The sequence below is a fragment of the Kryptolebias marmoratus genome, linkage group LG22, assembly GCF_001649575.2.
Source record: "Kryptolebias marmoratus isolate JLee-2015 linkage group LG22, ASM164957v2, whole genome shotgun sequence".
NCBI classification, from domain to species: Eukaryota; Metazoa; Chordata; class Actinopteri; order Cyprinodontiformes; family Rivulidae; genus Kryptolebias; species Kryptolebias marmoratus.
The window spans coordinates 10,119,687-10,131,562 of record NC_051451.1 but is presented as its reverse complement, the minus strand read 5'-3'; the positions used below and the strand labels follow the sequence as shown (position 1 = coordinate 10,131,562).

At 43.7% G+C, this 11,876-nt stretch overlaps 1 protein-coding gene across 1 annotated transcript in view; it reads right to left on the bottom strand.

Annotated features, from left to right (window-relative positions):
- The window catches only part of b3gat2 (beta-1,3-glucuronyltransferase 2 (glucuronosyltransferase S)), a 35,398-nt gene continuing 23,522 nt past the window's right edge, over positions 1 to 11,876 (bottom strand). Inside the window, exons 3-4 of the mRNA XM_017421636.3 lie at positions 11,619 to 11,767; positions 1 to 434 (exon numbers count right to left, since the gene is read on the bottom strand). Of these exons, the coding sequence (XP_017277125.1) occupies positions 348 to 434; positions 11,619 to 11,767 (236 nt within the window). The 3' untranslated portion in view covers positions 1 to 347. The remainder of the gene's footprint in view (positions 435 to 11,618; positions 11,768 to 11,876) is intronic.

Here is an 11,876-nt window from a genome sequence, read left to right as displayed (position 1 = left end):
TTTTCTTAAACACGGGATATATTTAAACCACAATGTCACAGTTAAACTGCAATGAGAATAAAAAAACAAAACAATGTTCTAGATGATTCACATGGCACTTTTCAGTTCAGCAGCATGACATTTTACATTTAGACTTCAGTTTTAATATCGGCAGGCTGCAGATGGAAGAAATGGTCGTTCATGAAAGTATCCGGTGTCACAGATGTCAGAAAACGATGTTTGACGGTCAGGAGTCGTGAATCATGCGGCTCGTTTTTGAGTCTGAGTCCACCGTCAGCGGATTGACCCGACGGGAGCGGGACCGGGGTCGTTCACTCCGCGGCTGAGACGGGAACGAATGGAAACCGTCACACCTCGATGAACACCGTGTCCTTTCGATGTTTGGGCTCGTTTGCCAGGTGTGGTTTCTCTGTGCGGGTGTGCCAAACCAGAACCTGCAAAAAAAAAGACAAAACAACAGATTTGTTTCCTTGTGGTTCGGTCAAGTCCAACAGAACCTTGTATCTCCTCTATATCGGTGTGTTGGTAAAAGACTAAAATGACTGTCTTTATTTCTCTTTATCAATAGTTTGTGGGGGAGTCCACGGATGTCAGGGACTACTAGCACAGGAACAAAGCAAGAAAACCTTTTTGAAATTGTTGAATTTTTATTTGTGAATCAGCCAGCAGAGTGACCGACTGCTGTTAGTGATGAGCTGGAACTGATTAAATTGGAAAAAAGAATTTTTTTTATTCTCCTGTTATACTGTCCTTGTTTAAAAGTATTGTTTTTCTATTATATTTTACTGAAATGAAAACAGGTCTGTCTGGATCATCCTTAAACAAACTGCCTCAAAGATCCAAACCCTGTAGAACGAAAAGGCACCAATATTACAGACTTAGATCTGAGGTGACCACCGCAGACTGGTTCCTGTCTGACATCAACGCACACTGCCTATAAAAATGATCCACTCCCTTGGATGCTTTATTGCTATTGGAAGTTAGTCATGGTCAATATAAATTGACCTTTTTTGACAAAAGACTTTAAAAGAACCCTCTTCAATGACAAAGTGAAATCAAATTTCTACAAAGTAATGTCAGTCAGACAAGAAAATGGAATAAGTGATCGCCTTAATGTTCAACTCAAAGAAAAGATTATTGAAAAGTACAAGTCAGGGGATGGATACAAAGGGATTTCCAAGGCCTTAAACATCCCCAGGAGTTCTGTTAAATCCATCATCAAGAAACAGAAAGAATATGGGACATGTGTAAATCTACCAAGAGCTCAGTCCTCACAAACTGAGTGACAGTGAAGAAGGAGAACAGTGAGAGAGACCACCAAGACACCTGGGAGCTCAGCAGGTCAGATGGGAGAAACTACATATAACAAATGTTGACTAGGTTCTTCACCTTTATGGGAGAGTGACAAAGAGAAGTCCACTGTTGAAAAGAACTTATTCAATCTCGACTAGAGCTTGCCAAAAGACACAGGGAAGACTCCATGGTCAAGTGCTTCTCAGCAGCCAGACCTTGGAAAGCTTGGCAAGACAGAGGGTAAAATAAATGCACCAACATATAGGGACATCTTAGAGGACAAGCTGATGCTGTCTGCAGAAGAACTGTGTCAAATGCACAGTATGTTACTCCCCGGACATGTCTTCAGGCCATTACAGAGACAGATGGAGTCAAATGAGACACACAACCTTTCACACTCTCATGTTTACCTAGGGACAATTTAAGAGTTACCATTTAACCTAACGTGTATGTTTTTAGTCTGTGGGAGGAAACTGGAGTACCCGGAGTAAACCCATATCTGATCATGAAACCCCACATCCTTTGGACAATGAAACTGGATCTGTTGGAGAATAGAGCACTGCATCAGGGCTGTTCAACTTCATTTCCAAGTGGGCCAAGTATAAGAACTAGTGTAGGTTTGAGGACCACAGGTGAGAACTATGAAGGTGGGTGTTTAGATTTTTACCCTTGTCCGTGTGTTCGTTTGTCTGTCTGTTAGCAGAATAGTTCGTGAACCACTGGACAGATTTTATTTCTTGCAGAAAGTAATTATTGGACATACATCTAAAACTGACTCAGTTTTGGAATCTACCCAGCTCAAGATGGCTGCCACAGCCAACTGACCTTAAACAATGGCTAACAAATCAAGCAAAAAATTGGTGTGGTAGTAGCTGAGACTTATCCCCAACATATATTCTGAGCTCCAACAGAAGATGCAAAATTTTTGTTTTAAATTTTGCAATTAACTATTTAGAGTGAGCACAGTCTTGTCTGTTAGTGAAATATCTCCTGAACCACTGGGGGGATTTTATTGAAACTTTCAGGAAATAATCAGTGTACACATCTACAACTGAATAACTTTTGGAGCCAACCTAATTCAAGCTGCCCTTCATAGCCAGCTGTCATTAGAAGACACAAAAAAGGCTGTATTGCAGTCAATTTTACAAATATTGTGTTGAAAATATGTCCTGTTGTAACTGAGGGTCAGTTAAGGCATACTAGAGTCAATTCAAGATGGCTGCCACATCAACAGCATAACAATGGCCGAATGTGTAGTGGTAGCTCTGAAATGTCTACTTTTAGAATTGTATTCAGACATCAGTTTGGGATTTTGGCAGCTTTGTGGGGGCCCAAAGAAATTTAAAAAAAAGGGCTGCATCTGGCCCTGGGGCCGCTTATTGAATAGGCCCGCTCTAGATGTTTAGCATGATGAAACACTGCACCAAACAGTGGATCTATTAGAAAATGAAAGTGGATCCGTTTGATGTTGAAACTTTGAGCTGATTGAGCTGTATCCTCGTATTGCTCACCAGGAGAGCCTCCACCCACCAGAGACAGTCTTGACACCTCCTGAATGGATCAAATTAAAAGCAGCGGCGGCGGTGGTGGGCAACTGCACAGGACGGCATTGTGTTTCCAACCAGTTTAACAGTTTTATAATGGTGAGAAAACACTGCACAGACTGAGCTTTATTCAACGTGAATGCACAGAGCTTTTTCTTTTTAAATAGTGTTTCTCTAGTTTTAGAGCTCTAACTAATGCGTGCTGAGAGCGCCGCTCTCACAGGCATGATTTATAGCTAGCTGTGGACACTGACACTGTCTGTGGGCTCCTTCAGGTGGAACGTGTCACTTCCTGCACATGGTGCCACTAATTGGCCCGCTTTGCATTTCTGATGAGGCTAATGTCGCGGCGACTGGAGCACACACACTTGGCTCGTCGTTCATCCATCACGTTCGTGTCTCTCCCGCTCCGCTCCCATTCCTCATCCTTCCCTCCTGTGCTGTCTGTCTCTTCTTCCCTCAGGCAGCCCGGAGACAAAAAAGCCTTGGCAGGTTATTTTTATTTCAGAGAGCGGACTGTTACTCCCCATCAGAGAGGAGAGGAGGAAAGAATTAGCGAGGAGGCCGTTTTACCTCCAGATAACATCAATCCTGGGCGACTGCATTGAAATCCTGTTTCATTCCCGAAGCTTTTAACCATCAAAGCACAGGTTGGACTGTGATGATCACACTGAAGAGAAATGTGTTTTTCTGTCTTACAGGAAAGAAATTCCTAAAGTGTTGTTGGCACAGAAAGCCTGTTCCATGTTACACTTTGTAATCAATAATTAATAAAACCTCCTGCGGAGATGTTTGTTTTAAACCACAGCAGTGAAGATCAGTGAGAATTTTATCGTCTTTCAACTGATTAATAAGAAAAAGGAGAAACAATCCCATTCTGTAACTCTGCCAGAAGACAGTCGGCTGAGCAAACAAATTATGTGTCAGATTCTCGCACCGTCCGCATTGTTTAGCTGTAAAAATCTGCTGCGTAACGGAAGAGCTGTAGGTCCGTTAGATAAATGATTAGCAGAACAAGGACCCAAAATTGATTCCAGAGGAAGCACTTAAGCGAGCTCAACGACGTGAGCTTGTAAAGCAACAAGAAATACTGAGCCCTAACTTTAAATCAGACATTTCGTTCCGAACAGCCAAAGTCGCTGCACAAACAGTTCTGAAAATGCCACGGGGAGAAAAAAAGAAAAATGTGAAGACATAAAAGAAGGCCAAAGTCTGCAACAATGTCCGGCGATGGAGGCAGTGTGATCATTGCAGAAAAAGAGGACATTCTGCCAAAGTCTGCGGAAATCAAAAATACTTTGGGAGGCAAATGCCACATCAGTGACAGAGAGCATCAGTGTGGATGATGATGCTGCCTCCCTGACTTCCCTCTCAGCTGAAAGACACTCCATGGGTGACAGACGTACAGCATAGGTGGACAATTATGACACAGTATCTAAGACTGATGTCACTGCTGTCCCAGAAATCAAGTACAAAGGTTTGCCACACTGGATAAGCCAAAAAAGGGGGTTTCTGCAGGGGGCAAGAGGAGCACATCTGAAGGTAAAAGGCGTGCTCACAGCCTCTTTCAGTAAGAACAGTAGGAGTCACAGAGAGGACATTTATGTTGTGAGACGGCTGTTTACACCGCTGCAGGGAGGACATGTCATGGTACTACTTTTACAAGTTTGAATCACGTCAGCTTTGATTCCATAGAAGCTGTAAAACAGGAATTCCCAAAGCCTGCTCAGTGGACTAGGAAAAACAGAGGGTGGTTACAACATTGTTCTGAACCCAACGACAAACTTTTACCCTCTCGACACCAAAGTGAGTCTGCCTACCACTCCTGCTAAGGGTTAAAGAGAAGCTGAGTCTCGTGGAGCAGCAAGGAGTCATCTGCAAAATAGAGGAGCCTATGGAGGGGCGCGCACCTGTGGTGGTGGTTCGAAGTGCGCGGGCAGGGTGAGTATTTGCTCTGATGTGATGAGAGAGAAACATGCACTCCCTTTAAATGGACAGTCTGTAAGGCAGCTCGCTGTAACCAAAATAAGTTAGATGCTAATACTGGATTTTGGCAGATTGTTTAAAATCTATGCTTTGCAATCTCATCAGCACCAAAATACAACCAAAAACGCACTTCTGGCTTGACTTAAAAGAGGGTTGTTGTTTTTTTTGTCACATGAATGATCTGCTCATCTCGGGAGCCTCACAAAAAGACCATGGAGAGAGTGTGAGTTTTCAAGGTTCAAGGTGCAAGTCACTGAACTGTCAGGGATCAGTGTAGACCCCGAGAAGGTGAATGTTAGGAGAACCGTAGAGGTACCCAGAAACACTGATGAGGGATGACAGAGAAGTTCTTGATTCACCAGGTGGAAAAAAAACAAGCCCCTTAAGAGATTTGCTGAGGCAGTCAAATATGTTGTCCTGGGGGCCATAGCAGCAGCACGCTTTTGACAGTATCAAACAAGAGCTGACAACACCCCCCCAGGGCTAGCACGGTCTAACCACAGGGCTGAAACACGTGACAACTGATTCATCCTCATATGGAATATATGGAATAGGAGCCGTGCTTCTCCAACAGCAAGCAGATGTAGAGCGAACACTGGTAGCACAGGCTTCAAGAGCTCTTGGCAGCACATAACAGTGACACGCACAAACTAAAAGTCAGGCCCTTGGATAAGAATCGACCTGTGAGAGGTTTGTTGAGCTTCTAGTTGAGTAAAGTTTCCACACTGAAACTAACTACGAGCCTCTAAGTCTCGCTGTGGTCTCACAAAGCCTGGATGAACTTCTCTCTTGTACAGCTACTGTGCTTGTGACTGATGAGATTTTTTTTTTTTTAATTCCATGATACCGGCAAAGATATCGCAACAGCTGATGTTCTCTCCAGAGCTCCTGGCTGCAACGCAACTAAGGGGCTACAAGAGGACTCGTATGTTGACTCTGCAAGCTGAACGGCCACGGAAGCAAGGCTCAGAGAGATCCAGAGACGCCAGGAGAGTGACTGAATACTCTGAGAGCTGAAGGAGGAAGGGTGGCCAGACAGGTGTTCCATTAAAACAGAATTCCAGCTCTATCTGCCATTTCCAGGAGCGCTAACAGTCCTACAGGATCTCATTCGTTATGGCAACAGAATAGTCAACTTATCACTCAGAACAGACATACTGCCATGGCTACCTGAGGGACAATTGTGAATAACTAAATGCAGGCTGAGGGCTAAACAGCCTGTCTGGTAGCCAGGCCTCAGAAGAGAGTAGATACTGATTGAGAACTGTGACACATGTAGTCGAAAGCCATGGTGGGTGCAGAACTGTTTCAGATCAAAAATAAGGTTAACTGCTTTTTGTAGACTTTCTCCAGAGTCTCTGAAGTGGCTAAACTGACACCCACAACATCAGAGGCTATCTCCGCGCATGTGGGTTTGTTCTAAAAATGGACCTCAGTTTTTATTTGTTTCCTTTAGAAAGTCTGCGCAGGACTGGGGCTCCAGTCATGAAACTATCAGTCCCCATTTCCTGGCTGAAATGCAGTCAGCACAGCCAAAAGTCTTCTTAAGAAGTGACCCTTATCTCGCACTTGGGCTACTGTGCTGCACCTCTGGTAAACAGAACGGCTCACAGGGAGGAGAGAAATGACCGTTCCTGTCATTTCACTGCAGCTAATTCGAGATGTGCGGACACGGAGAGGCTTAGAATGGCTGAACGTAAATACAGACACAAATAAAGACAGAACTCTGATCGCTGAGACAGAGCACTTGAAATGCCACTCCTAAGCCCCGAGGAGAAAGTGTGGGCCACAGATCTGCAAACAAGAGGCCCAGTGGTGTCTGAGGCAGGTTCTATAGGTCCTACATCATCGAGGCGCCTGGGAGCTCACCGAGGAGGAACGGATTTCTTTTCACAGACCCCAGAGCACCTGGGACTTCTATTGATTTACCGCAGATATCATCTGACAACACTGTCCCGGATGCACCGAGTGCATCTATCTCACACAGGAGGAGCAGGAGGCCAGCCTGCATCCTCCAGATTCTAAGAGGCATTTTCTAATGAGAATCAGAGGGCTTTCAGCATATCTGAAAGGCTATGCTCGTTCATAGAAATAGACACCAAGTGAATAATACGACTTCATCTCTCAAACCTAAATACTTTTAAAAGCCTGTTGCCTTTCCTGTTTTGTTCTGAGTAACACTGATCTGAAAATACTTAAATCTAGGGATATTTAAGATCGACACGGGGTCCTGATCAAATCATTTCTCATTGATCGCTCCGCTTCCAATCTCTGTTGATGACTTACTGTCCCTGGTTTTACGTCAACCATGCCATATTACAGCAGCATTTTTGTGATAAAGCTGCCGTAAAGCGTTGTGTTGTGACATGCCAACATATTTGTGGTATGAAAGTATTTTAAAATACAAAATAAGAGCACTTCCTGTTTTAAAATCATCTCTTAAAACACATTTTTCTCTGTGGCTTTTAACTCAGTTTGAAATGTTGGCTTTTATTGTTTTATGGTTTTAACTGTTTTATTGCTTTGATTGTTTTATTCAATTTTATAGGTTTTGTTCTTGTTTTTTAATGTCATGCATTTTACCTCTTGTGTTTTTATTAGCTGGTGTACAGCACTTTGGTCAGCTGTGTTGTTTTTAAAGCACTTTATAAATAAAATTGTATTGCATTGTACTGTTCAGTCGCTATCCACAACATTTACATTTCCTGTATTTCTTGTGGTGGTAGTGATAGAGGAACAGTCAATACAAACAAATGAATTAGACATTTAAAGTCCAAACACCTGGCTAAGTTCGCCAAGCTAAATCTTTAAGCTAGCATCGCAAAGCCACACACAAAAAGTTTCCCAAAAAAAGGCTGAATCTATCGCTCAGGCTGAGTAGCCCATTGCTGTGGTGGAGAAAAACTGTTTTTTGTCACTTCTCGGAGCTGTTGGAGCCACGGGACATCCTGCCTTTCAGTAACCGACACAGAGCTACCCAACATGAACACAGGTTTTCCTTACTGCACTGCAGAGCTACTTTTAATAACTTTGATGTACTAATGGTTTGCCAGTGTCAGACTGAGGTTCAGTGCTGCAGCTGTAACTTCACAAAGGGTGCTGGTCATTTTATTTCTTGGAGAAAAAATGAAGCTGAGCTGCAAGCTGGAACCAGATGTAAATGACGAAAAGCAGTTCAGTCTTTTACAGCAGCAGACCTCCGTCTCTTCTTCTCGCACTGTCTGCTTTGTTTTTTCCAAATCCGTCCATCTCTTCCTTTCTCTGCACACCTTCCTCTTCTCTCTCCTCTACCTCCTCGTGTGCTATCATCTGTCTCCATCTGTTCCTGCCCACCCCTCCCCAACCTCCCTCTTGTCCTGTCGCTGCTGTCTGTTGCCATTGCTTTCCCGCTCTAACTACATTACAGCTCCTGTCGGTTGTCTGCAGGAAACTGACCCACCATCACATGCGTATTTCTGCCCTCTGTAGTCAAGGTCAGGCTCGGGGTTCTGATCTGATCTCAGATACTCGGTTCATACTTGAACCATTCCTGAGCTGAAGAGTCTACAGTTTACCCTTCACCAAGACACAGAGCTAACATTACATTTTTTTACTTAAATCTATGAAATACAACAAGAACTATATCCTTTGAGAGAAAATAGGATTTTACCTCCAACAAGGTGACGCTCAATGAGCTGTTAGTTATTTTTTAAAAAACATGCTGAGATATGTCATGTTTTCAGCTGAGTTAAGTGCATGTGGAGGATAGAAGTGCCAGGTCTAAAAGATTCTTCAGCAGCTAAACAGTGGCTGAAAGTCATGTCTTAAGGGAAAAGGGAAAAAAAAGTCCATCGAAGACCTGATAGACATATGCTCCATCTACTGTATGTCAAGTATTCGGCTTACAGCTCTTTGGGAATCACCTTGTTGGAGCTAAAATCTCTTTTTTCGTTTGTCAAACTGTGTTATTTTTGGTACTTTTCATAGTCACCTTAAAAAATTGTAACAAATTGTGTCTCTTTGACAAGCTGCTAGAAACAAAAAGTCCAAAAATCCCATTTAAAATGGCTTCGTTGTTAAGTCGTCTTTTTTTTTTTTACGTGTCGACACACTACTGGTTCATCCCTTGTTCATTCCAGAGTTAAATGGTTTACTTAAACTGAATTGATTTCACTGGACTTAAAATGTCTTTATAATTTGCCAAAGTTCAAAGAAAAACAGCTGAAGACATTTGTACACATTTGTAAAAGTTCCAGGAATATTTTCCTACTTAGAAGAAACTTATATTAAAAAAAAAATAAGGGCTCACCATTTTCCAAAAACCTGAAGCTCAAAATCTGGCACCTTCAGGAAACTTCTTGAACCACATATGAAGCACAAAAGATGTCCACTGGGGTAAAATTTGGTCCACACTGGCCGAGTGTGGCCTACTTTCATCCACAATGGTCCGATTTGGTCCAAACTGGTTCTAGCTTTAGAGCAATAATAAACCATCTGATAAAGATCTGGTGCAGATCAGCACAGGTTCCAGAGAAACGTGTGGGACTCGATTGGTGTGGTTCTGCTTCACAGTCTGCATGAATGATGATCAGCGACGTCCAGCGGAACCGTAAGGAATTGTCTGTAAAGTGATGAGGCATCAACGTCCTGCTGTTGTATTAGGGGTGAGATAAAAAACTAATAACTTCCTCCTGGCTGATGACGGATGAGCCCACCAAGATCCGACTCAGCAACACGACGGGCTCGTGGTTCTGTAAGTCCAATACGGATCTGCCTGCAGCAGCAGCCAGCTGGAAATGATGCTTCAGCAGTTCCCGGCCCTGAAACACTTCTCTCTAACCAAGCAGAGAATTACAGAGTGTGCCTGGCACGCACGTGAAGAAGCAGGACATGTACATTTTCCACTTGCTGGTTGCGGGTGAAACAGACACACAGGTTCTGGGAGGACAGATGTTAGCTGTGCTAGGTGGAGACGCAAACACGATGGACCGTTAGTTCAGACTGATGTTATGGTTGTACTCCAACCCTAGAACATAAAATTACAGAACAACAATCTCCACTCTGATTACGGAAACCTGCTCCTCGTGTACTCCCACACGTTGATTTTTATTTTCTGTGTTGTCGGCTTAATCAGCTGCTGATTTCATGCTTCCCTCTGCACCAAACACAGACTTCCACTCCCCCAAATCAGCTCCACATCCAAATACTATGTTTTATTTTACACATTATTCGTATCCAGCTCATGTTACAGGCTGTCTGTATCAGTGTTTGAAACCTGGGAGACTTTAATAGACCCTTCATGGTTTCAGTATTCATTCGACTGCAAGACCTGTGTGATATTTCTTGTTTTCTGCACCAGTTTGTGAAGGTTCTGCAGGTTCTCGCCACATGCAGCCCAGAATTCTGTGGCCAAGTCGACTAGTGGTCCCTAACCCTGGTCCTGGACCCTCTTCAGCAGGTCTTCAAGTTCTGCAGAAGCCTGTCAATCACTCAGTCATTCAAATCAGGTGTGTCAAAGCAGAGAAACGCCTTAAGCATGCAGGATGGTGGCCCCCTCCAGGACCAGGATTGGACATCCCTGGATTAGATGGTTCCTTCTTTCAGCACACCTGATTTAAATGAGTAACTACCAGGTTTTTGCAGAATTTAATGAGATACTGAGGTAATTCAATCATCTGAATCAGGTGTCTCGGAGCATCTAAAACACGTAGGACCTTGGGCACTGAGGTCCAGAATCGGAGACTACTGAGGTTGGTTGGTTGATTTTTTTCTGTCTGTGCACAAGATTACTCAAAAAGTTCCAAACAGATTTTCAGGAAATTTTCAGGAAACCTCAAACATGCTGCAAAGACCAAGTGATTAGATTCTGGTGGTGATCCGTATCATGATCCAGATTCAGGATTCCAAGCAGACAGTGACCCTATGACCTTTAGTGGATGTTTGTGTTCTCAAAGTGCTTCTAGTTAAAAATTTAATTCTCAATGTTTGATCCAGATCCAGTTTCTTGTGGATGAACATGGTCTTGAACGTTTTTGAGCTCCTGAATACCTAGCCATGTGTTGCTTTTTCCAGGCTCGGTCCACGTGCAGCAGCATGTGCCATGTGTGGCTCGTTTGTCGCTTGAAAAAAGGAAACCCAATAAGATCCATTCGTCTCGAGCGGTCCTTAAAGTAGGTTCTGTCAGGACGATGAGTGGCTTCATAAAGCGGAGCGCCAACGAGAGCGGCGCTGATTTCCGATGACCGCCATCAATCAGAGCTGACTGAGCTGCACAACAAGAACGGATGGAGCTACGGAGCCACCTCAGTCCAATTCAGGCTGTGAGGTTCTAAGTTTAGACGGAGCCAGGAGCTCTGGGTGTGACTCATGCTGTCAATAGTGAGGAGAGACATCCTGTGGTGAGTTCCTGCTGTGATGGGGGTCAAACATGCATGTTAGACCATACGGTGTCTGACTCCATACAGGTTATTGTGTTTATTCACATCATCTGTTCCTTTTTAAGAGTGAGGGGGGAACAGCATTTTAATACTATGCTGCCCCTCACTCTTGAAATCGGCTCCAGAACCAGCTGAATCTGAAGAAACTCATCTCACAGAGTGAATTTAAACATTTTAATATTCACAAACCACTGGAGGCAAATGTTTTTGATTGATGATTTTTGGTATTGACTCTGAGAACTGCTGCACAAACTAGGCATATTTTTTGATTTAATAAAGATTAAATAAAAAAAAGACAATGTATATCTTCAGTGTTATCTTTTTGATACTCAGTCAGAAGAGTTTTGAATGTGTTGCCACGGTGACAGACATCACTGACCCGCGTGCAGTTGTTAGCCTTGGGCTCCAGCTCGGACACCTTGGTGATCTGTTTCAGGAAGTCGGACTCCTGCATCCCCGGCTGGGAGCCTCGCCTCTTGAACTGCGCCCGCGGGTTGGCCAGGATCACCTGGAGGTTCACGGCGAAGCCTGACGAGGAGGAAAGAGGACATTAAAGCACATTGTAGGTCGCATGTGAGGCTGACAGTTCGTTAGTGATTGCGATGTGTCAAATGTGAACCCACGACGGTCGGCAGTC